Below are 27,385 nucleotides of genomic sequence, written 5' to 3' on the forward strand. Positions count from 1 at the left end.
CTCTCCTCTCTCTCTTGTAGTGTCCCTTACGTGTTGGTACATGAAGTTCTCCAGTACCACCTCCATCATCTTAGCCCTCCAAGTATCTTGGTCCCCATGTGGGTCCAAGTTCTCCCAATCTATCTCCTTGTGGTTAAAGTCACCCATGATCAGGAGCTTTGCCCTGCATGCATGAGCTCTTCTGGCCACTCTAGCCAGTGTGTCAACCATCGCTCTATTGCTCTCGTCGTACTCTTGCCTTGGCCTCCTGCTGTTCTGTGGTGGGTTATACATCACTGCTATTACCACCTTGGGACCTCCAGAGTGAAGTGTTCCCACTATGTAATCACTTTCTTCTCCGCTATCTCCTCTCTCCAGCTCATCAAAATTCCAGCGATTTTTGATCAGCAACGCCACTCCTCCACCCCCCCTGTTCCCTCTGTCTTTCCTCAGGATTTGGTATCCCGTTGGAAAGATGGCATCTGTTATCATACCTGTAAGCTTGGTTTCTGTGAGAGCTATGATGTCCGGTGATGCTTCTTTGACTCTTTCTTGCCACTCCTCCCACTTATTTGTTATTCCATCAGCGTTTGTGTACCATACCTTCAGTTTCCTTTCCAACACTGTGGTTTGGGGGGCCTGTGAGGGTGGGAGACCTGGTGGCACACTGTGGGATTCTATAGCTTGGTGTTGGGTGGAGGCTGTGGGTATGGATTGTAGGGTGTGTTGGGATGGTGTGATAGGTTGTATGGTTCTGAGAGTAGTTGTGTGTGTGCTTGCCCTTGCTGTTCTGTCCTGCTCTGACTGACCTCTGCTGGTTCCCTCCTTGTCTCTTTTCCTAGCTCCTTTCGCTTTTTTGTCCTCTCCCTCAGCTGCTGTCGTTCTGATTTTGTTCTGTCTCTGTCTAGGAACACCCTCTTGTACTCTTCCGAGTATTTCAATCGTGGTTTCTCTTGGAGGATCCTGTTCCGCACTGTTTCCGTCCTGAGAATCAGCTTGATTGGTCGGTTTCTCTCCTTCGAGTACCCCCCTATTCTCTGAAAATTTACAATCTCGTCCCTCTCTTCACCTATTTCTGTGATGATTTTCTCAATCTCCTTCCTTTCTTCCTGCTTCCTTTCAGTGTGTGTCCTTTCCTCTCTCTCCTGAAGCCCATGGATAAACACTGATTTTGCCCTTTCTTCCTCGCATTGCCTCACCCTCTGTGACTCTGGATCCTGCCTGTATGTGGTCAGTTTCTCCCTTGATTTTTCCAGTGGCTCTTGATAGCCTTGTTGTGCCTCAGCATTCGACCTATCACCCTCTCCATCTGCAACCAGTTGATCTTCCCTTTCACTCCTTGGTCCTCCTTGGCAGATTGATGTGACCTTAGCATAATTCATAATTCCTTCCTTCCTGTTCAGCCTCGCAGCTTCATATGCTGTGTCTTCTCTGGTCACTGCCCCTGTAACTCGCTCCAGCCTATTTATCTCGACTTCTAGGACCCTTATCTTGGCTACTGCAGTTTCGACTTGTGCCTCCCAATTCTTTGTCTCCTTCTCCAACCACCTTTCCAATTTCACAGAGAGCTCTTTCTCCATTTTTTCAGAAAGCTCTCCTAATTTTCTCTCCCACTCTTGTTCCATCCTTTTCCACTGCTCCTCCATCCACTCCTCCCTACCCGAACCATTCTCATCTGATCCTTGGGTCCTGCGAGTCCCCACCATTTTTTTTTTTTTTTTTTTTTTAAGAGTAGGAGAGGGGAGAGTTAGAAGGGAAAATGGGGACGAGAGAGAGCAAGAGAGAGAGAGAGCAAGAGAGAGAGAGAGCAAGAGAAAGAGAGAGCAGGAGAGAGAGAGAGCAAGAGAGAGAGCAAGAGAGAGAGAGAGAGCAAGAGAGAGAACAAGAGAGAGAGAGAGAGCAAGAGAGAGAGAGAGAGCAAGAGAGAGAGCAAGAGAGAGAGAGAGAGCAAGAGGGAGAGAGAGCAAGAGAGAGAGAGAGAGCAAGAGAGCGAGAGAGTGTGTGTGTGTGCACGCGCGTGTGTGTGTGTGCACGCGCGTGTGTGTGTGTGCACGCGCGTGTGTGTGTGCACGCGCGTGTGTGTGTGTGTGCACGCGCGTGTGTGTGTGCACGCGCGTGTGTGTGTGCACGCGCGTGTGTGTGCACGCGCGTGTGTGTGTGCACGCGCGTGTGTGTGTGTGCACGCGCGCGTGTGTGTGCACGCGCGCGTGTGTGTGTGCACGCGCGTGTGTGCTTTAGCCTGATTAGAGTCCTGGACGTGGGAAGTACAATGCCTGCACTTTGAAGGAGGGGCGGGGATACTGCAGTTTGGAGGGGCATCCGACCTGTAATGTTGGTGCACCTCTGGCAAGACAGTGATGGAGTGAGTGATGGTGAAAGCATTTCTTCTTTTTCAGGTCACCCAACCTCGATGGGAGATGGGACAGTGTGTTAAAAAAAAAATAGAACTGCAAATTGAAAACTATAATTGTGAGTGCAAAAGAAATGACATAGCTCCCTCCAGAAAAACCTTACCGGTTGAGGTGATCCTCCACAAGATCTTTCTTGATACACATATATTTAACTTCAGCCTCGTGTGCCCGTTGTGAACTGCTCGTCAGTGATTCTTGAAGGTTCTTCATTTCTTCCCTAATCTGCATGTTCACTTCTCTGTAAGAAAAAATATTTAGGTAGTTTAATTAGAGGGTACAAAAACTGCAAGTTTTTTGCATGTTTACATTATGAATATAATGCAATCAAATTCGTTTAGCAGAACCTTGGTAAAAATTGTGGACATAATAATGATGACTGTTTTAAGTTGCATTCCTTACAAAAAAAATTATTATTATTTAAACAGAACTGAAAAACTTAACTGCTTCAAGTTTAAAGTAAATTAGAAGATTGAGACACTTATGCAGCATATGGGAATCTTTATTCAGGAAACGTTTCGCCACACAGTGGCTTCATCATATGCTGCATAAGTGTCTCAATCTTCAACTTGTCGGTTTTTCAAACCATTCATCACAAAGTAAATTAGCTAACTGGTTTCTCTGAATTCCTTCACAAAATATTACCCTGCTCACACTCCAACAGCTCATCAGGTCCCAAAAACCACTCGTCTCCATTCACTCCTACCTGACACACTCATGCATGCTTGCTGGAAGTCCAAGCCCCTCACCCACAAAACCTCATTTACCCCCTCCCTCTGACCTTTTCGAGGATGACCCCAACCCTGCATGCCTTCCCCTACATATTTATACACTCTCCAAGTCATTCTACTTTGTTCCATACTCTCTAAATGATCAAACCACCTCAACAAGCCCTCTTCAGCCCTCTGACTAATACTTTTAGTAACTGCACACCTCCTCCTAATTTCCACACTACGAATTTTCTACATAATATTTACAAAGCACATTGCCCTTAGACACGACGTCTCCACTACTTCCAGCCTCCTCCTCGTTTGCAACCCACACTTCATATCCATATAATAGTGTTGGTACCACTATACTCTTGTACATTCCCTTCTTTGTTGCCATGGATAATGTTTTTTGTGTCCACACAGGTACCTCAATGCACCACTCACCTTCTTTCCTTCAATTCTATGGTTATCCTCATCCTTCATAAACCCATCCACTGACAGGTCAACTCCCAAATATCTGAAAATATTCACTTCTTCCATACTCCCTCCCTCCAATGTGATAACCAAATTTTGTGTAAACTGTTTGATACCCTCATCACTTTACTTTTATCTTCGTTCACTTTCAATTTTCTACCTTTGCACACCCTCCCAAACTCGTCCACTGACCTTTGGAACTTTTCTTTAGAATCTCCCATAAGCACAGTATCATCAGCAAAAAGTAACTGTGTCAACTCCCATGCTGTAGTTGATCCCCCATAATTTAATCCTACCCCTCTCCCCAACACTCTAGCATTTACTTCTTTTACAACCCCATCTATAAATATGTTAAACAACCATGGTGACATTACACATCCCTGTCTAAGACCTACTTTTACTGGGAAGTAATCTCCCTCTCTCCTACTCACCCTAACTTGAGCCTCACTATCCTCATCAAAACTCTTTACAGCATTTAGTAACTTACTACCTATTCCATACACCAGCAACATCTGTTACATTGCTCCCCTATCTATTCTATCATATGCCTTTTCTAAATCCATAAATGCAATGAAAATTTCCTTAACTTTATTCAAAAACTGTTGGCATATATGCTTCAATGTAAACACTTGCTGTACACATTCCCTACCCATTCTAAAGCCTCCTCCTTCATCTGCAGTCTTGTTCTCTGTCTTACCTCTAATTCTTTCAATACAGTAATAACACATTAAAAATAATCAATACACCAAAAGCAATTATAATGAAAGACCATTATAGTCATTATAGGGAGGCCTGGTCGTGGACCAGGCCATGGGGGCGTTGATACCCCGAATACCCTCCAGGTAGCAATAACAATACAAAAAAACAAAATAAATAAAATCCAGCTTACTGCAGTTTTATAGCAAAACGCACCATGTGAGCAATAGTGGACAATTTGCGAGATCTTATTCAAATCTGTATTTCACAATCTCAACACTTTTCTTTAGTCTAATTCCTGAATTTCTAACTTTACACTCTGATTATTAGAACGGACAGGAAATTGAATAGAATTTACCCCTAAATAAATATAACTGCTTTTCACTCCCATCTAAAAGTAAAATACTGTAATACAAATGAATATAAATAAAAACTCACTGTTCCTCCACAAGTTTGCCTTGAAGTTCATTGAATTTGTCATTACACCGTTCATACTTCAGCTCAAGTGATTGGTTTTTACTTTGGAAAGTCTTTACCTCATCTTGCATACGGGACATATCTGACTTGAATTTTCTAGACTCGCTCTCTCGTTGCGCTACCAGACTCTGCTTCTCAGCTTCTAATTCCTGTAAAATATTAAATTCATTAGTAATTGTGAATGGTCTCTAGAGGCCAAAAATCAGTAAAGCTGGTCAATGAAAGCTGAAGAGGCAGAGCTAGGGATTGTGACCTGACCCAGGCAAAGAAAATAGGCAAGTGCATTTCAACCAGCCATCATAAACTGCCTCTACTTCTACAATTATTTTCTTTTTTCCAAATATTCCTCTAACAACTTATGTCATTTTTGCTAATTAGGAAATTTTTTCATTATCTGAAAAATAAAAGATTTTTCAGCAAATTTTATAATGTAAATTATGCACTAATTACAAGAGATTTGCTGTTTCAATAATTATATGTATTAATGTTAAGCTTCAGCACAGAAAATAAAATGATACCAGAGAAAAAATTAGTATAAATATTTACAGCATTTAAGTTACAAAATTTGAAGCAAGCTTAAATTTTTCTATTATTTACGGCAAAATTTTTATAGTACTTTTTTTTGACATGCATATAAAATTGATAGATATAACTGTGTATACTTTAAAAGCATTTTTTTGGAAAACTGAAAATAAGTTTAGTACCACTTTGTTTAAACAATATAGTATTCTGAAAAAAAAACAAATATGAATATGTCATTCTATAAATTTATAAACTTATAAAGTACAAGCAAAAAATTGGTAATTCATCCCCTCCCCCTCATCCTTATAAAACTGTGAAAAAAATCTGACATGTGTACCTTCTTATTTATACTTGGTTTATATATAGTATGTCAACATTTTAAGCTGCTGCATGTAGCAATCACCCTTTCATTAGAGTTCAGGAAAACAAAACTAGAGAGTACATTTTTTTCCCAACAATGCTGTACTCGTTAGGTAAGACACATATGCAACAGTTAGGTATCTTCGGAACAATGCTCTTCTCCAGACTGAGGGACTGACCACCTCAAAACTTTAAGGGTGATGGACTGATTACATCGTCTTCAAGTCTCTTCTGCTTCTATCAACTTTTCTGTACTCGACTGAAGAAGCCTACTGTGTAGGCGAAACGTTTCGTAATAAAGATACCTAACTGTTGCATATGTGTCTTACCTAACAACCTGTCGGTATTTTATACCATTTTAATGTTCAATGCTGTACTCAGCATTTAAAAAGAGTTGAATATTTCCATTTCCTGTGTGATGATCAATACTGTTTCATTTTGTATGACGTGACACTGTTTTGTTTTCCTGAAAGAATCAAATACACTGACATGTGTTTAAACATCTGACAGAAAATATAAAACTTTAAATTTCCTGAGTAATTTATGCAACCTGAGTTTACCACCTTACATATTAGAAAAACAACATAACTCAAGTAGATACTGTATATACAAATAAATAAGGGGTTTGCTAGCCATACCACATTAGCCTCTCGGAGGTCACCCAACTGTTGCTTGAGCTTATTAACCTCACTTTTGAAGTGAGATTTGACTTGAAATAACTTGTCATTTAGATGCTGGTTTTGCTCCCGCTCTCTCTGTAAGTCCTCCTTTAAGTCTTCAACCTCCACCATCAGATTCTCATTCTGCTTATGAGAAAAACTTTTATCATTTACTATTCAGCAATAAAAATGAACAGCCATTACATAAAAATATATATATATAGTATATGATGCTGAAAGAAAACAGGTTCTGAAATATAGAAAGATTCATTTCTGTATCAGGGGCCTCAGAGTCCACCTGAAACATTACCGTTACAGAATTTACTTTACCTTTTCCTTTACAGGATTTAAAATAATTCTGAAAAAATAAAATAGGATTATAGATATAAGGAGGGGTGTTAACGTTGCAGTTTAAAAACTGTAGTGTAAAGCACCCTTCTGGCAAGAAAGTGACGGAGTGAATGATGGTGAAAGTTTTTCTTTTTCGGGCCACCCTGCCTTGGTGGGAATCGGCCAGTGTTTACCTGGAGTTTACCTGGAGAGAGTTTCGGGGGTCAACGCCCCCGCGGCCCGGTCTGTGACCAGGCCTCCTGGTGGATCAGCGCCTGATCAACCAGGCTGTTGCTGCTGGCTGCACGCAAACCAACGTACGAGCCACAGCCCGGCTGATCAGGAACTGACTTTAGGTGCTTGTCCAGTGCCAGCTTGAAGACTGCCAGGGGTCTGTTGGTAATCCCCCTTATGTGTGCTGGGAGGCAGTTGAACAGTCTCGGGCCCCTGACACTTATTGTAATAAATAAAAATAAGATATAACCATCCATTACTTGGGTATACAATACAGTTTATGCCTGTCTCGCAATGCTGTGTTTTAGGTACATGTATATGCAACATTTTAAATTTGTATAAAATTATGGCATTTTTAATGATTTCAACAGCCATCTCTTGAGTGAGGGGTTACCCAAAGAAAACACATCCATCATCATTCATTCAATACTATCTTTTCAGAAGTGTGGCGATATCCCAATTCATATTAGCCACCAACTGCGACATCACCAATGTTCATTTCATTAAAGGACTGTGCTTTCAGTTTGAGTAGTGGAGTTTGTTGAGTTTCCAAAACATTCTATTCCTGTAAACATTATAAAGTATATATGGTATACTATACTTTTCAAATTTTGTGATAAAATACATATTAAAATACAGCTATGAAGTAAAATACTGAAGCTAAATAACTGAGCTTCCTATTAGACACCAACAAAATATGGTAACTATGTTTGTATCTGAGGAGCCTCAAGCCTTGTAAGATCCAAATTTTTTTATTAATATACAGTTTTTAATGAAAAAAAAAATATGAGGATGGAGGGCAGTGTAAGTATACCTTTAAGTCAAGGCTAGGGCTGATTTATGGCTGAGAATATATCATCTCTTACATAAGTCAAAGGCATATTTTGGGGTTTTGGGGACATCTGTTGAGAAAAAATGTCCAGGAAATAATAAGACTTCAATTTTTTGATGGATTCAAAATGGAGGGCAAGTGTTATATAGAAGTCTTAGAATGTGATTACCTGGAAAGCCTAGTGTTTATTTTGGAATATTTTTTTTTTTTAAATTTTGTGAAGAATTGGCCAAATTATCAACTTATCTGTACAATATAGGTACAGCAGTGCCCCAATTTACGGCATTTTGCCTTACAGTGTTCCACTAATATGGCGATTTCAAACTGTGACCAAAACTTGCTATATGGCGAGCGGTCTTTCTAATACGGTGCGCCCCACCCGGTTAGTTTACATTCTCTGTGAGCACATCTCTCTATTATGTCCAGAAAATTTTCCAAAATTTCAAGTGTTTTAAAGTTATTGGAGGGATATGTTGTATATCTTTATACATATATGCTTCTAAGCTGTTGTATTCTGAGCACCTCTGCAAAAACAGTGATCACACACACTTCTTCAGCATTAATTGCCATTTCTAACACAGTTAAACAAAACAAAGGCAGCTTCATCATCTCTGAAGTCTTAGTGAGAATCCTCCTGAAAACAGTAAACCTTGCCTCACATAATTGCTAGTACAGGTCTCCCTCAACATTCGCGAGGGTTAGGGGATGAAGAGCCTCGCGAATGTTGAAAAACTGTGAATGTTTGGTGCCCCAATATATTGTAGGGAAATATATTACAATACTGCTTCCTTAACTTGTTGAATCATGAATAATCATAAAATACATGAAAACGTCGTAAATTGTACTAAATATATACAGTGGACCCCGCATAACGATCACCTCCGAATGCGACCAATTATGTAAGTGTATTTATGTAAGTGCGTTTGTATGTGTATGTTTGGGGGTCTGAAATGGACTAATCGACTTCACAATATTCCTTATGGGAACAAATTCGGTCAGTACTGGCACCTGAACATACTTCTGGAGTGAAAAAATATCGTTAACCGGGGGTCCACTGTACATGTTATGCTTTAATAACGTATGTTATTTAATAACATGTATGTTATTAAATACCACAGACTCCACCACTGCGAGTCCCTACTACCCTCCCTCCGACCCCCGCAACTGGCAGCCAGCCCTCCCACCACTCAGTGTGGTGAGTGTTTTGTTTGTTCATTATTTGCTATTAAACTACAAAATAAATAATGTAAACCCATTCATGACTGCATATTGGAATGGCTATTAGGAAAGGTATTAGACAGTGACATCATGTGTTTACTCTTGAACACAGCAAAGAATCGAACATTTCTGCTATTGCTAATAATAACAATAGTAATAATAATAATAATAATAATAATAATAATAATAATAATAATAATAATAATAAATACGATATAATTGAAGAAGGAAATTGTACAAAAATACGAGGGAGTGGTTGACACATCGTCAGTGTGACTTTGTTTATGCTGGAGTGAACATTAGTCTCCCTGCTCTTCCAAACATTTCACAATAATTCAGCGGTTGAGGCAGTGGTATTTAATAACATATATGTTATAAATAATAATAGTACATGTTATTATTAATAACATGTATTATTATTAACATGTATGTTATTAAATACCATTGCCTCAATCACTGCCTCTATCACTCCAGTCACACTCAATCTACAAGCACCAAACACAATGAATTATTGTGAAATGTTTGGAAGAGCAGGGAGACTAATGTTCACTCCAGCATAAACAAAGTCACACTGACGATGTGTCAACCACTCCCTCGTATTTTTGTACAATTTCCTTCTTCAATTATATCATATTTATTATTATTATTATTATTATTACTATTGTTATTATTAGCTGTAGCAGAAATGTTTAATTCTTTGCAGTGTTCAAGAGTAAACACATGATGTCACCGTCTAATACCTGTCCGAATAGCCATTCCAATATGCAGTCATGAATGGGTTTACATTATTTATACTGTAGTTTAATAGCAAATAATGAACAAACAAAACACTCACCACACTGAGTGGTGGGAGGGCTGGCTGCCAGTTGCGGGGGTCAGAGGGAGGGTAGTAGGGACTCGCAGGTGGCGGGAAACTTAAATATGATTTGGCGGCTGGGAATTTGGCGGTTGGGAATTCGCGAATGTGTGAAGCCCGTGAAAGTTGAAAACGTGAATGCTGAGGGAGACCTGTATATACAGGACATGCCCAGTTTGGGCCAACAGGCCTGCTGCAGTGTTCCTCCTTTCTACATTTACCCAACCTATTTTTTTATGCTACCCAAGCCATCGCTTTTGTAACCTTTCTTTCTCATGTACCAACTGACTTTTCCACATGCATAACTACTACTATCCCTATCGGCAATTTTCTAAGGTTTGACTTACGTTCATTCTGACTTACAACTGGTTGGTCTGAACCAAGCTCGGTCATAAGTTGGATGGTACCTGTATTTTTTAACAGGATGGCCGTCTCTCACTGAGGCAAGGTGACCCGAAAAAGAAACACTTTCAATATGTATTTCATTCATATTTTTGACTATCAGGTTACTGACGATGTAGTCTTTTAGTTTTGATGTTTGCTTTTTCTTTCATCATCTAAATACTGGTAATGTAACTGCATGGTCAAAAACGAATACTGTATATATTACTGCTTTATCAAATCCAGGGAATACACAGAATTAGCAGTATTGTATATAAAGTAATGGTCAGGAGATGCCATGGGAGGTGAAGTCTGGATCCAAAGGTTAGATGATGTTGGAGTGAAGTTGAGATCTGGATGTTACGGAGCAGTAATTTTTATTTTTTTATTTTTATTATCACGGTGGGAATCAGCCAGTGTGATAATAAAAATAAAAAAATAAAAATTACTGCTCCCTAACATCCAGATCTCAACTTCACTCCAACATCATCTAACCTTTGGATCCAGACTTCACCTCCCATGGCATCTCCTGACCATTACTTTATATACAATACTGCTAATTCTGTGTATTCCCTGGATTTGATAAAGCACCCTAAGTGAATAAAACACCATAAAAATAAAAGGGTCTTTCTTTGCTACGTGCATCTTTATAACATAATCAGTCATAATACAGCCATATCTATGTATCTGTCATGACACAACAAAATGTGAAAACTTCCACACAGGAATGTCAAAAAGGTTTATAAAAGCATTCAAATAGGTATATCACTGTATATATTGCTAATTTTGTGAATTCCTTGTATTACTGATAAAGCCCCAAGTACGTGAAACATCATAAAAATAAAGATTCTTTGCAACATAAGGAAAAAACAAAAACAGTATGTAGATAAAGAAGGAACCAGTTATGGAGGTCCTACTACATAACAGGTATAGTATAAGGAATATAATGTCTGATAAACAACTTACATCACTTTCTTCAAGATCGTCACCACACTCTTCATCTTCGTCGTCGTCGTCGTCTTCATCACACTGGGAAATCTCATCTGTCTCTTCCACAGCAATGATGGATTTTTCTGATTTCATAGCCAGATCACAGTCTTCTTTGTCTTTATGATCCAAATCTGAGTAGTCTTTATCAAATTTTTCATCTCTATGCATAGCCCAACGATTAGAATTACACTCGAATTCTGAAAAAGATACGTACTTAAGACATTAACAAATTGCTGAGGACAAAAAAGGGATGAAGCCCTATCTTCTGTTAAATACTGTAACTGAGAGAGAGAGAGAGAGAGAGAGAGAGAGAGAGAGAGAGAGAGAGAGAGAGAGACAGAGAGAGAGAGACAGAGAGAGAGAGAGAGAGAGAGAGACAGAGAGAGAGAGACAGAGACAGAGAGAGAGAGAGACAGAGAGAGAAACAGAGAGAGAGAGAGAGACAGAGAGAGAGACAGAGAGAGAGAGAGACAGAGAGAGAGAGACAGAGACACAGAGACAGAGAGAGACAGAGACAGAGAGACAGAGACAGAGAGACAGACAGAGAGAGAGAGACAGAGAGAGAGATACAGAGAGAGAGAGAGAGACAGAGATAGAGAGACAGAGATAAAGAGAGAGATAGATACATAGATAAAGAGTGAGAGAGAGAGAGAGAGAGAGAGAGAGAGAGAGAGAGAGAGAGAGAGAGAGAGAGAGAGAGAGATAGATATAGATAGATATATAGATAAAGAGAGAGAGAGAGAGAGAGAGATATAGACAGATAGATAGATAGATGGATAGATAGAGAGATGTATCTACTTGGGAAAATCATAGTTAATTCCTATAGAAATGGACAATTTTGAGTGTAGAATAAGTAGCATACTGCACCTATATTGTCAATTCTATGGACATCAACATAGTACCTCAATGAAGACTGCTGGCCCAAATAAAGGTATACATGGTACTGGAGAAGAACTTCAAGACCAGATTAACACCTAGTGAACTAGATGTTAATCCGAATGGCTGGCATACCTGTGAATAGTTTTGTTTTTCTGCTGGCTGATCAACTAAGCTATTGTTACTTGTGTATCTTCTGCAAACCCACAAACTTGTTAGTCCAGTTGATCTGGCACCTTATGTTGAATGCATCAATATTTTATATGCTATTCTGTAACTGCTGGAAGAAGACTGAAGCCATGAAGTGGACCTCAGATGTAAGCGTGTTTAACTCTTAAACTGTCCAAACGTAGATCTACGTTTGCTCACACAGCGCTCCGAACGTAGATCTACTTTTTTTTTTACATTGTTTCTTATGGAGAAAATCAAGGTCAGAGTGCTACGTGTGCAAATGTAGATGTACGTTTGGACAGTTTAAGGGTTAAGGCATCCCAATCCAAGGCTATCATTTGCTTTACTGTACACTTCCTCCCATATATCACACTTAAACAAGTTGTAATTTAGATGTAATGAAGGGAATTCCACAGGGCTTAATCCTTTGCTCAACTCTTTTCATAATTTATATAAAGTGGTGAATGCTTGATCCTCCATCTGCTAACTGTGACCAGGTCTCAGACTTTTTCTGGTAAAATGAAGGCTACAAGGCTTCTTTCAAACCTTTAAGCTAATAAATAAATCTGATACATCCAAGATCCGAAAAACTATCTGAAATTTTAAGCAATTCAATAATGCAAATAAAGTATCCTATTCTGAGGCAAGCAGTGCCATAACAATAATCAAAATCTATTTCTACAAAATACAATAGAGTACATACAATTGGTATAGGAAGTTGGCATTATTGATATTCTTTACAGAAAGCCCCTGGTTATGCACAGTATGCCATGCAAAATCAGACTTCAAATCACCAACATCAGCGAATTATACAGGCAGCAGGTTCAGTGGTTCGTTAAAATATAACCCTGAATTATCCAACATTATGTATTTAGATTTAGGTCATTATTTGCCAATAGTTTGACTAAATTTATGTAAAGAAGAAATATTCACTAGTAGGAAAATATTGAAGACTTCTCCTGACAAACAAAAGAATTCAGAATGTCAATAATATCACATGCATTCATTCAGTGGTATACTTCAGGCCCAAAAATAATGGCTGTTTTTAATTTGTAGTAGTTAAGTTAGTTTTTAAAGACTTTTAATATGTGGCTAGGTAAGATTTTCAATGCTTTGTTTAAAAAATAAAAATCTGCACAAGAAATACTTACTTATTCCATGATGTACACATACTATACATATTGAAAAGTGTAAAATGATGTCTGAGTTCCACCAGTTGTTGGTGACTATAGTCAAATATGGTTATGCTTGTATGTATTTCCAATTGTTTAAATTTAACTATCGTTTAGGTTTAATTTCTTATTTACTTTTGAATGAAGGTCACAACATTATTTATTTACTTTATATATACAATGTATATAAATACATATATATATAATATACATGTATATATATTTTTTAACACATTGGCCGTTTCCCACCGAGGCAGGGTGGCCCGAAAAAGAAAAACTTTCATCATCATTCACTCCATCACTGTTTTGCCAGAGGCATGCTTACACTACAGTAATAAAACTGCAACATTAACACCGCTCCTTCAGAGTGCTGGCACTGTACTTCCCATCTCCAGGAATCAAGTCCATCCCTGAATCCCTTCATAAATGTTACCTAGCATACACTCCAACAGCATGTCAAGTCCTAAAAACCATTTGTCTCCATTCGCACCTGTCAAACATGGTCATGCACGCTTGGTGGACGTTGAAGCCCCTCGCACAAAAAACCTCCTTTACCCACTCCCTCCAACCTTTCCTAAGTCGACCCCTACCCTAACTTCCCTCCACTATAGATTTATATACTCTTGAAGTCATTCCATTTCATTCCACTCTCTCCACATGTCCAAACCATCTCAATAACCCCTCCTCAGCCCTCTGGATAATAGTTTTAGCAATCCCACACATCCTCGTAATCTACAAACTACGGATTCTCTGCATTATATTCACACCACACATTGCCCTCAAACATGACATCTCCACTGCCTTCTCCTTGTTGCAACATTCACCACCCATGCCTAACACCCATACAAGAGCATTGTATAACTATACTCTCATACATTCCCCTCTTTGCTTTCATGGATAAAGTTCTTTGTCTCCACAGACTCCTCAGTGCATCACTCACCTTTTTCCGCTCATCAATTCTATGATTCAACTCATCCTTCGTAGACCCATCTGCTGAGACATCCACTCCCAAATATCTGAACATATTCACCTCCTCCATACCCTTTCCCTCCAATCTGATATCCAATCTTCCATTACCTAATTCTTTTATCCTCATCGCCTTACTCTTTCCTATACAGTGGACCCCCGGTTCGCGATGCTATTGGTATCCGATAAATCTGGTATCCAATGCATTATATCGCAAAAAATTTGCCTCCGTTCCCGTTACAAAACCCGGTATGCGATATGATTCGTACGAGACATGTCCACGTGTGGCCTGAACTGCCCCGTGTGTGCCAGTGTTTACAAGCCAGCCAGTGTGCGCGCATCTAAGGATACATTCGGTACATTCCATATTATCCATATTATCACTGTTTTTGGTGCTTGTTTCTGCAAAATAAGTCACCATGGGCCCCAAGAAAGCTTCTAGTGCCAACCCTGTGGTAAAAAGGGTGAGAATTAGTATGGAAATTAAGAAAGATTTTGAAGGGTTTGGGGCTAACACTGAGAAGCCTATGCAAGTTGTGGAATCCATTGTGCCTACTTCAAAAATTAAGGAAATGTGTGCACAATAGGTTGAACTGCAAATCTTTATGGATGAAAATCACCCTAACACAGCTATTGCAAGCCGTGCTGGTGGCTATTACACTGACAATGTTGTGAACCACTTTAGGAAAGTCATAAATGAACGAGAGGTACAGGCCTCTATGGATAGATATGCTGTGCGACAGAAGTCCAGTGACTCTCAAGCTGGTCCTAGTGGCATTAAAAGAAGAAGGGAAGTAACCCCGGAAAAGGACTTGCTACCTCAAGTCCTAATGGAGGGGGATTCCCCTCCTCCCATCCCATCAATCACCACCAGATCTTCATTAAAGGCAAGTGTCAATTATTCTATTGTTATTATTCTATTGTTATTGTAATTATTCTATTGTATTAAACTTAATATTTCATGTGGTAAAAGTTTTTTTTATACTTTTGGGTGTCTTGCATGGGTTAATTTGATTTCCATTATTTCTTACGGGAAAATTGATTCGCTTTCCGATAATTTTGGTTTGCGATGAGCTCTCAGGAACGGATTAATATCACGAACCGGGGATCCACTGTACATGTATTCACTTTTAACCCTTTCAGGGTTTCGGCCGTACTAATGTGGCTTACACACCAGGGTTTTTGATGTACTAGTACGCCTAAATTCTAGTGCCCTCAAATCTAGCGAGAGAAAGCTGGTAGGCCTACATATGAAAGAATGGGTCTATGTGGTCAGTGTGCACGGTATAAAAAAATCCTGCAGCACACAGTGCGTAATGAGAAAAAAAAAAAAAAAAGACTGTTTTTGGATTAAAACAGCGACTTTGCACTGTATTTTCGTATGGTATTTATTGTTGTATTCTAATTTTCCTGGTCTCATTTTATAGAATGGAAGACATATTACAGAAATTGAGATGATTTTGACTGGTTTTACAAAAAAAAGTACCTTGAAATTGAGCTCAAAGTAGCAGAAATATTCAATTTTTACCAAAGTTCAAAAGTAAACAAATCATGCTGTGTGTCCAATACACGTCAACTGGTGAGTCTAATATTCTTTCACAAATGCGCTGATATTATTTATACCATTTCTACACTAATGCAGTAGTCTGCATAACAGTAAATCTTCTATTTTTTTGTGAGAATAAATATTCAAAGTGGAAAGCAAAAGAATGTAAGAGGGGCATGGGGACGTGACTAATGAACAGAGGAAATGTTATCTTAGTGCCAGGAATGTCTTTCTTGTTTATTCTGGACCCTATTCGGAAACTGGCATCTTTTGAAATTTGTGTGAAACTGGCAAAATTGCTAAATTCTGACCACTGTATTGGATAGCTGAAATCGGTAAATGGGTGGTTTCTTTTACTCATTCGATAGAAAAAACGGAGTTCTAGCGAAATAGTTATGATTTTTGTCGACAAGTATGTACACTGAAATTGGCCGAAAATAGGGCTCAAAGTGGGCAAAATCGACGATGCGTAAACATCGTCGAGACCGCTAAATTCACGAGAACATAATTCCCTAAGTTTTCCATCAAATTTCATACTTTTGGTGTCATTATGATCGGGAAAAGATTCTCTATCTTTTCATAAGAAAAAATATTTTTTTTTTTAAATTTGGCCGACCCTGAGAACAAGTCTCTGAGAGGGCCTGTCGACCCTGAAAGGGTTAACTTCCTTCTTTTACATACCCTACCAAACTCATCAACCAACCTCTGCAACTTCTCTTCAGAATCTCCCAAAAGCACAGTGTCGTCAGCAAAAAGCAACTGTGACAACTCCCACTTTGTGTTAGATTCTTTATCTTTTAACCCCACACCTCTTGCCAACACCCGAGCATTCACTTCTCTTACTACTCCATCTATAAATACAGTGGACCCCCGGCATATGATTGCATCGGTATATGTTAAATCTGGTATATGATACATTTTAACGCAAAAATTTTGCCTCGCCACTCGTTAAAAAACCCGCCACACACGATTCGTCTGGGACGCGTCCACATGTGGCCTGAACTGCCCCGTGCATGCCAGTGTTTACAAGCCAGCCAGTGTGCTCGCATCTAAGCATACATTTAGTACATTCCATATTATCACAGTGTTTTTGGTGCTTGTTTCTGCAAAATAAGTCACCAGGGGCCCCAAGAAAGCTTCTAGTGCCAACCCTGTGGTAAAAAGGGTGAGAATTAGTATGGACATTAAGAAAGATTTTGAAGGGTTTGGGGCTAACCCTGAGAAGCCTATGCCAGTTGTGGAATCCATTGTGCCTACTTCAAAAATTTAAAAAATGTGTGCAAAGTGGGTTGAACTGCAAACCTTTATGGATGAAAATTACCCTAACACAGCTACTGCAAGCCGTGCTGGTGACTATTACAATGACAATGTTGTGGCCCATTTTAGACAAATCTTAAAGGAACGGGAGGTACAGACCTCTATGGACAGATTTGTTGTGGGACAGAGGTCCAGTGACTCTCAAGCTGGTCCTAGTGGCATTAAAAGAAGAAGGGAAGTAACCCCAGAAAAGGACTTGCTACCTCAAATCCTAATGGAAGGGGATTCCCCTTCTAAACATTAACAACTTCGACACTCTCCCCTCCTCCCATCCCATCAATCATCACCAGATCTTCATTAAAGGTAAGTGTCATGTATTCTATTGTTAGTAGAGTACTACTAACTGTGCATGTCTTCTTCAGTTTGTGTGCATTAAACTTAATATTTCATGTGGTAAAACTTTTTTTTCATAATACTTTTGGGTGTCTTGCACGGATTACTAATTTGATTTCCATTATGTATTTCTTATGGGGAAAATTAATTCACCTTCCGATAATTTTGGCATACGATGAGCTCTCAGGAACGGATTAATATAGTATACCGGGGGTCCACTGTATACTGAACAACCATGGTGACATCACACATCCCTGTCTAAGGCATACTTTTACCGGAAAATAATCTCCCTCTTGCCTACATACTCTAACCTGAGCCTCACTATCCTCGTAAAAACTTTTCACCGCTTTCAATAACCTACCTCCTATTCCATACATTTGCAACATTTGCCACATTGCCCCCTATCATATGCCAATTCCAAATCCATAAATGCCACAAAAACCTCTTTACCCTTATCTAAATACTGTTCACCTATACAGTGGTACCTCGGGTTATGATCAGCTCAAAACTCGAATAATTATGTAAGTGTATTTATGTAACTGCTTTTTTAAGTGTATTTTTGGGGGTCTGTAATGGATTAATCTAATTTACATTATACCTTATGCGAACAAATTCGTTTGGTATCGCCACTCGACCAGCTTTCTGGAACGAATTAAGTTCGTATCCTGAAATACCACTGGGTTCAATCCCGCCCGTGGTATGGTTTGTTTGCAATCGTGTCATTACGATTTCGTGAGTCACTTGGTCTACACACCCCCTACCTTGTTCATCTGCTATCCTGCTCTCCGTCTCACTCATAATTCTTTCAAAAACAACTCTACCATACACTTTACCAGGTATACTCAACAAACTTATTCCCCTATAATTTTTACACTCTCTTTTGTCCCCTTTGCCTTTATACAAAGGAACTATGCATGCTCTCTGCGAATCCCTAGGTACCTTACCCTCTTCCATACATTTATTAAAGATACACACTAACCACTCCAAAACTATATCCCCACCTGCTTTTAACATTTCTATCTTGAACCCGTCAATCCCAGCTGCTTTAGCCCCTTTCATTCTACTCACTGCCCCATGCACTTCCCCCACACTCACAACTGGTTCCTCCTCACTCCTACAAGATGTTATTCCTCTTTGCCCTATGCACAAAATCACAGCCTCCCTATCTTCAACATTTAACAATTCCTCAAAATATTCCCTCCACTTCCCTGATACCTCTAACTCTCCATTTAATAACTCTCCTTTCCTATTTTTAACTAACAAATCCATTCTTTCCTTAGGCTTTCTCAATTTATTAATCTCACTCCAAAACTTTTTCTTATTTTCAACAAAATTTGTTGATAACATCTCACCCACTCTCTTATTTGCTCTTTTTACACTGCTTCACCACTCTTTTAACCTCTCTTTTTCTCTCCATATACTCCTCCCTCCTTGCATCACTTCTACTTTGTAAAAATCTCTCACATGCTAACTTTTTCCCTCTTTCTACTCTCTTTACATCTTCATTCCACTACTCTTCTTCCCTCCCACACCCATTTTCCTGTAGCCAAAAACTTTTGTTGAACATTCTAACACTATATTCTTAAACTTACCCCATACATCTTCTACCCCATTGCCTGTACTCTCACTTGCCTACCTGTCTTCCAACAGTTTTTTATCTTACCCTAGCTGCCTCCTCCTTTAGTTCAGAAACCTTCATTTCTCTCTTACGTACTGCTTCCATTTTCCTTGTATCCCGTCTACCTTTTACTCTCGCTGTAGTTACAACTAAAAGGTGATCTGATATATCTGTGGCTCCTCTATAAACATGTACATACTGAAGTCTACTCAACAGTCTTTTATCTACCAATACGTAGTCCAACAAACTACGTACTGTCATTTCACCCTACATCATATCTTGTGTATACTTATTTATCCTCTTTTTCTTAAAATATGTGTTACCTATAACCAAACCCCTTTCTATACAAAGTTCAATCAAATGCTCCCCATTATCATTTACACCTGCCACACCCTCTCTAAACACTTCTACTTTAGCATTTAGGTCCCCTACCACAATTACTCTTTCATTTGGCTCAAAAGTTCCTACACACTCGCTTAACATCTCCCAAAATCTCTCTCCTCTACACTCCTCTCTTCTCCAGGTGTATACACACTTATTATATACATATATACATTATATTATTTTTTATTAACACATCGGCCATTTCCCACCGAGGAAGGGTGATCCGAAAAAGAAGAAACACTTTCATCATCATTCACTCTATCATCGTCTTGCCAAAGGCACGTCTACACTAATTAAAAAAAATTACAACACATCAACACCCCTCCTTCAAAGTGCATGCATTGTACTTTCCACTTACAGGACTCAAGTCCGGCTACCAGTTTCCCTGATTTTCTACATAAGTGTTACTTTGTTTACACTCCAACAGCACATCAAGTGATAAAAATCATTCATCTTCACTCACTCCTAACATACTCACGCACGCTTGCTGGAAGTCCAAGCCTTTGCACACAAAACCTCCTTTACCCCCTCCCTCCAACCTTTCCTAGGATGACCCCTACCCTGTCTTCCTTCCACTACAGATTTATATGCCCTCCAAGTCCTTCTATTTTGTTTTGTCCTCTCTAAATGTCCGAAGCACCACAACAGCCCCTCCTCTGCCCTCTGGATAATACTCTTAGAAACCTCGCACCTCCTAATCTCCAAGCTCGAGATTCCTGCATTATATTCACACTGCACATTGCCCTCAGACATCTCCACTGCCTTCAGCCTTCTTGTTGCAACATTCACCACCTATGCTTCACACATATACAAGAGCATTGGTACCACTATACTCTAATACATTCCCTTCTTTGCTTCCATGGATAACATTCTTAAGGCTTCACAGATTACTCAGTGCTCCACTCACCTTCTTCCCCTCATCAGTTCTATGATTCACCTCATTTTTCACAGACCAGTCCCCTGACAAGTCAACTCCCAAATATCTAATTACATTCAATTCCTCCATACTCCCACCCTCTAATCTGATATCTAATCTTTACCTAATTTTTTGTTATCCTCGTCACCCTGTTCTCTCCTACTTTCACTTTTAATTTCTTTCTATTACATACCCTTCCAAACTCTCTCACCAATCTCTGCAACTTCTCTTCAGAATCTCATAAAAGCACAGTGTCATCAGCAAAAAACATCTGTGACAACTCCCACTTTGTGTAAGATTCTTTATTTCTTAGCTCCACATCTCTTCCAACACCCAAGCATTCACTTCTCTTACAACCCCATCTATAAATATTTTGAACAACCATGGTAACATCACACAGGGGTGTGTGATGTCACCAGGGTTGTTCAAAGGCCTAATTTTACCAGAAGGTAATCTCCCTCTCTTCTACATATTCTAACGTGAGCCTCACTATCCTTGTAAAAACTAATCAAATTGCAACACCTGCCACAGTGCCCCCTATCCACCCCATCATATGCCTTTTCCAAATCTATAAATGTTGAGAAAACCTCTTTACCCTTATCTAAATATGTACTGTTCACCTATATGTTTCACTGTAAACACTTGATCTACACACCCCCTACCCTTCCTAAAGTCTCGTTGTTCATCTGCTATCCTGCTTTCCATCTTACTCTTAATTCTTTCAATAATAACTCTACCATACACATTACCAGATATAGTCAACAAGTTTATTCCCTTATAATTTTTACACTCTCATGTCCCATAGCTTGATTGCTAGCGCACTCAGCTCACATACTGAGGTACGGAGATCGAATCCTGGTACAGCTGGAAAACATTAAAACATGTTTCCTAAAGACACCTGCTGTCCATGTTCACCCATCAGTATAAAAGGGATACCCAGGTGTTAGCTGACTGGTGTGGGTTGCATCCTGGGACAAAACTGACCTAATTTGCCTCAAGTGCTCTGAATAACAAGCAGCTTTCTATATAGTAGTACAGTGGACCCCCGCATACCAATGGCACCACATAACGATTAATCCGCATACCGCTTGCTTTAATCGCAAAAATTTTGCCTCGCATACCGCTTAAAAACCCGCTCACCTATTTTCGTCCGAGACGCGTCCAATGTGCGCCCTCAGCCAGCCTCACATGTGCCGCCCGTGCCATTGTTTACCAGCCAGCCTCCGCGGTAACATCCAAGCATACAATCGGAATATTTCGTATTATTACAGTGTTTTCGGTGCTGTTTCTGGAAAATAAGTGACCATGGGCCCCAAGAAAGCTTCTAGTGCCAACCCTACACCAATAAGGGTGAGAATTCCAATAGAAATGAAGAAAGAGATCATTGATAAGTATGAAAGTGGAGTGCGTATCGCCGACCTGGTCAGGTTGTACAAGAAACCCCAATCAACCATCGCTACTATTGTGGGCACCAGAAAGGCAATCAAGGAAGCTGTTCTTGCCAAAGGTTTAACTGTATTTTCGAAACAAAGATCGCAAGTGATGGAAGATGTTGAGAGAGACTTATTGGTGTGGATAAATGAAAAACAGCTAGCAGGAGATAGCATCTCTCAAGCGATCATAAGCGAAAAGGCTAGGAAGTTGCATGAGGATTTAATTTAAAAAATGCCTGCAACTAGTGCTGATTTGAGTGAATTTAAGGCCAGCAAAGGTTGGTTTGAGAGATTTAAGAAGCGTAGTGGCATACATAGTGTGATAAGGCATGGTGAGGCTGCCAGTTCGGACCACAAAGCGGCTGAAAAATATGTGCAGGAATTCAAGAAGTACATAGAGACTGAAGGACTGAAACCTGAACAAGTGTTTAATTGTGATGAAACAGGCCTGTTTTGGAAGAAAATGCCAAGCAGGACCTACATTACTCAGGAGGAAAAGGCACTCCCAGGACATAAGCCTATGAAAGACAGACTTACTTTGTTGATGTGTTCCAATGCTACTGGTGATTGCAAAGTTAAGCCTTTATTAGTGTATCACTCTGAAACTCCCAGACCGTTCAGGCAAAAGAATGTCCTCAAGGAGAATTTGTGTGTGCTGTGGAGGGCAAACAGTAAGGCATGGGTCACTAGGGACTTTTTCTATGACTGGTTACACCATGCATTTGCCCCCAATGTGAAAGATTACATAACTGAAAAGAAATTAGAACTTAAGTGCCTCCTGGTGTTAGACAATGCCCCTGGTCATCCTACAGACGTGGCAGAGCGACTTTATGGGGACATGAAATTCATTAAGGTGAAGTTTTTGCCTCCTAATACCACTCCTCTCCTGCAGCCCATGGACCAGCAGGTTATTGCAAACTTCAAGAAACTGTACACAAAAGCTCTGTTTGAAAGGTGCTTTGTAGTGACCTCAGAAACTCAATTGACTCTAAGAGAGTTTTGGAGAGAGCACTTTAATATCCTCAATTGTGTAAACCTTATAGGTAAGGCTTGGGAGGGAGTGACTAAGAAGACCTTGAACTCTGCTTGGAAGAAACTGTGGCCAGAATGTGTAGACAAAAGGGATTTTGAAGGGTTTGAGGCTAACCCTGAGAGGATTATGCCAGTTGAGGAATCCATTGTGGCATTGGGAAAGTCCTTGGGGTTGGAGGTTAGTGGGGAGGATGTGGAAGAGTTGGTGGAGGAGGACAATGAAGAACTAACCACTGATGAGCTGATAGATCAACTTCAAGAGCAAGAGGCCAGACCTGAGAAAACTGGTTCAGAGGAGGGGAGAGAGAAATTGAAGAAGTTGCCTACTACAAAGATTAAGGAAATCTGTGCAATGTGGCTGAAAGTGCAAACCTTTATGGATGAGTATCACCCTCACACAGCTATTGCAAGCCGTGCTGGTGATTATTACACTGACAATGTTGTGAAACACTTTAGGGAAGTCATAAAGGAACGAGAGGTACAGGCCACTATGGACAGATATGTTGTGCGAAAGAAGTCCAGTGACTCTGAAGCTGGTCCTAGTGGCATTAAAAGAAGAAGGGAAGTAACCCCAGAAAAGGACTCGACACCTCAAGTCTTAATGGAAGGGGATTCCCCTTCTAAACACTAACACACTCTCTCCCCTCCTCCCATCCCATCAATCATCACCAGATCTTCAATAAAAGTAAGTGTCATGTAATTGTGCATGCCTTTTTCAGTTTGTGTGTATTAAAATTAACATTTCATGTGGTAAAAATTTTTTTTTTCATACTTTTGGGTGTCTTGCATGGATTAATTTGATTTCCATTATTTCTTATGGGGAAAATTCATTCGCATACCGATCATTTCGCATAACAATAAGCCCTCTTGCACGGATTAAAGTCGCTATGCTGGGGTCCACTGTATATATATATACATATACACACACATTTATTTATTTATTTTGCTGGATTTTGATGAGTTATTGGAATTTGAACATTCAGTATTTTTTGCAATTTTGTCACCTAATCTTTTATTAAAAATAAAAATTAAAACAATATTTGTGATACGTATTCATCTCTTAAGCCTATTCTGTGGAATCAGTAAATCATGCAAAATGTCCTAACAGGTACCAATACACATTGTTTGGAGACAAATATTTATGTTCTAAGACTGGATGACCATTTCTAGCAAACAAGTTCCTAGCAGTAATATTTTAGTAAGTCAGTCAGTTTATTCAGGTATACACAAATACAGTTACATAAAATTATCATACATAGCAGCATATGTGTAGAGAACCTGGGATAACACAAAAAAGTCAGACAGGGTGACTTATTTCCTTTTACCTTATTATTATAATATAAAGTTCATAATATTTTCTTATTATTCTATAATGAAGTTAACATCTTATTATCATACTAAAAAGACTATCTACTACACGAGGGTCATTACTAGGAATAAGGACAAAGTGACTTATTTCCACTGGGGTCACAGGAATTCAGATTCAATCTTGGGAAGAGAGGTCCAATTTCTCGGATCAAGAGCCCAAAGTGGGTTCAAGGTCCAATTCCTCGGATCAAGAGCCCTAACTGGAGGGCCCGGTGGCCTGGTGGCTAAAGCTCCCGCTTCACACACGGAGGGCCCGGGTTCGATTCCCGGCGGGTGGAACGACATGTTTCCTTACACCTATTGTCCTGTTCACCTAGCAGCAAATAGGTACCTGGGTGTTAGTCGACTGGTGTGGGTCGCATCCTGGGGGACAAGATTAAGGACCCCAATGGAAATAAGTTAGACAGTCCTCGATGACGCACTGACTTTCTTTGGTTATCCTGAGTGGCTAACTCTCCGGGGTTAAAAATCCGAACGAAATCTTATCTTATCTTAACTCCACAACTAGCCAGCAATGCTCACCCACAGCAATGACTTCCAAGAATCCAGCAGCAAGAAGCGAAGTCTATTACTCTTCCTGAGTCTGGGGATGTAAGACCTTCAAATGTCTATCATCAATGTGATAAGATACACTCTCAATGCTGTTCCAAGACAAAAAAAAAAAAAAAAAAAAAAAAAAAAAAAAAAAAAAAAAAAAAAAAAAAAAAAAAACTGCAAACAGTGGCCCATATAACAATAACTGTGGCTGGTCGAGCTCCCTCACACGAATGAAGCAACACACATTCACTGAGTTAATGAATTGGTAGTTAATGATGGTGAGCAACTCAGCGTTGAACTCAGTATATGTGAGCAGTATGAGGAGGAGTGATGACAGAGGTAGTATCAACGGTCCCTGACCTTACTGACCACTAGCCACCAACACCAGGCAATAAACTACCTCACACCACAATACTCACAGCTGCTCTACCATGTGGCTTATCTGCCCTAACTAATGTTAATGAAAAAAAATAACGAAAAAAAAAAAATGGGGAAAAAAATTCACAAGACAAAATACAAGAGGAGAAAACCCAAAACCGCGAATTAAATCGAATACCTTATGTACTCTATTATTTTTAATTAACAGTAAGTTAATTTTAATAAAATTACACCCCTCAAGGAAGGTTCCTTGATGCTGGTGAGGGGCTCTTGATCTAGGAAACTGGATCTGTGCTCCAGTTTCCTAAATTAACCCTGAATACCTTCCATTCCCCCCCCCAACAGGCGCTGTATAATCCTACGGGTTTAGCGCTTCCCCTTTATAATAATAAAATTACAACAAATTTTCTTTGGTATAACAACATTGATGAATTAAGACAAATTAACTACTCAGCCTGTATCAAAATATATACATTGCCTTTAAGTAAGTTTATTCAGTTACATAGATTATCATACACAGCAGTATGTATGTGGAGAACCTGGGGTAACACAAAAGTCAGAGAGACTTATTGTCATTGTGATCCTCTAACTTTTCCTATAATAATAATAGTAATAATAATAATAGTAATAATAATAATAGTAATAATAATAATAATAATAATAAATAATAATAATAAAAATAATATATTTATTTACTACAAATACAAGGTATACAGTCCTAGCTGACGTCAATGATATAATACTATATAGAAAGCCCCTTGTTATACTGAGCATTTCGGGCAAATTAGGTCAATTTTGTCCCAGGATGCAACCCACACCAGTCCACTAACACCCAGGTACCCATTTTACTGATGGGTGAACATAGCACACTCAGCTCACACACTGAGGTCCGGAGTTCGAATCACCTCCGGTACGGCTGGAAATCATGAGGGACGTGTTTCCATAAGACACCTGCCGTCCCTGTTCACCCATCAGTGTAAAATGTGTACTTGGGTGTTAGTCGACTGGTGTGGGTCGCATCCTGGGATAAAACTGACCTAATTGCCCGAAATGCTCAGCATAACAGGGGGCTTTCTATACAGTAGTATGTCATTGATGTCAGCTAGGACTGTATACCTTGTACATGTACTTATAGTAAATAAAGATATTATGATTATATTCTACCCTCGCTGGGAATCGAACCCGGGCCCTCGCCTTGTGAAGCGAGAGATTTAGCCACCAATGTACGGGGCACCTAGCGAAATTTGATATTCTTTCACGACTTTTCCTAACGAAATTACATTTTCTTAATTTTTTCCTGATACTGGTGGTGACTCGTTTCATGTCGTCATTAACATTCAACAAACACAGCAATAATGACAACTGAGATGCAGTTATGCAGTGGAGGAAGTATATGAACAGGTATGTAACGTGATGAATACTAAAGTATACGTAGGATATATTCTTTCCCGGACATTTTTTCTATTATAAAAAAAATGTTATAAATACGACAAAAAAAATCCGTTATCACTTGACAAGAAGAATGTATTTTTATTGAAAGAAACCTTAATCAAGAATATCAATTATATTGACGGGAAGCATAGTTGTATAGCGCCAGAGTAATGGGACATTATCTAGACTGATGTAAGGGTGTAGCTCCAATATCTTGGATCAAGAGCCCTCCAAAGCACACATGGGCAAGAATAATTAAAAAAAAAAATAAGTTAAACATTCATTTCACGGCAATTGCGTATTTAAGCCCTAGCAAATAGCTTTTTTTTTAAAATAAATAAACCTAGTGCATATCCCATTATACTCAAATTCTTCTAACAGGCACTAAGCGTTTTCTTACACAGCAGAATTACTGCTCACGATACAACTTGCAGCAGGTTGGAAATATCTTTGAATTTTCTCCAGGATACGACCATAATTCTTAACATTCAGATGCAACTATGTATTACATTAATACTGAGTAATACGGCCCGGTGGACCTTCATAACCCGTAACACCAACAACAAAGAATGAAAGAAAATATAAATAAACCGTTACTCGTCTCTGGCTGATTTACTGCTGTTCTTGTTGGTGTCCCGTTGCTCGATCACTCGGCTCACACACTGAGGTCTGGGGTTCGAATCTCCTCCAGCACGGCTGGGAAACATTAGGGACGTGTTTCCATAAGACCCCTGCCGTCCCTTTCCCTGTTTACCCATCAGTTTAAAATGTGTACCTGGGT

General features: G+C 39.5%; 1 protein-coding gene across 15 annotated transcripts in view; it reads right to left on the bottom strand.

Annotated features, from left to right (window-relative positions):
• The window catches only part of LOC128700178 (E3 ubiquitin-protein ligase TTC3), a 323,006-nt gene that overhangs the window by 51,525 nt on the left and 244,096 nt on the right, over positions 1-27,385 (bottom strand). For 13 of the 15 annotated variants that reach the window (XM_070100694.1, XM_070100699.1, XM_070100700.1 and 10 more), the window contains 4 exons: positions 11,103-11,323; positions 6,265-6,432; positions 4,706-4,893; positions 2,494-2,628 (listed from right to left, as the gene is read on the bottom strand). In XM_070100694.1, coding sequence (XP_069956795.1) covers positions 2,494-2,628; positions 4,706-4,893; positions 6,265-6,432; positions 11,103-11,323 — 712 coding nt within the window. The remainder of the gene's footprint in view (positions 1-2,493; positions 2,629-4,705; positions 4,894-6,264; positions 6,433-11,102; positions 11,324-27,385) is intronic. The other 2 variants (XM_070100698.1, XM_070100707.1) reach the window with 1 other exon arrangement.

Source organism: Cherax quadricarinatus, chromosome 74 (assembly GCF_038502225.1).
Source record: "Cherax quadricarinatus isolate ZL_2023a chromosome 74, ASM3850222v1, whole genome shotgun sequence".
In the NCBI taxonomy this organism is placed as follows: domain Eukaryota; kingdom Metazoa; phylum Arthropoda; class Malacostraca; order Decapoda; family Parastacidae; genus Cherax; species Cherax quadricarinatus.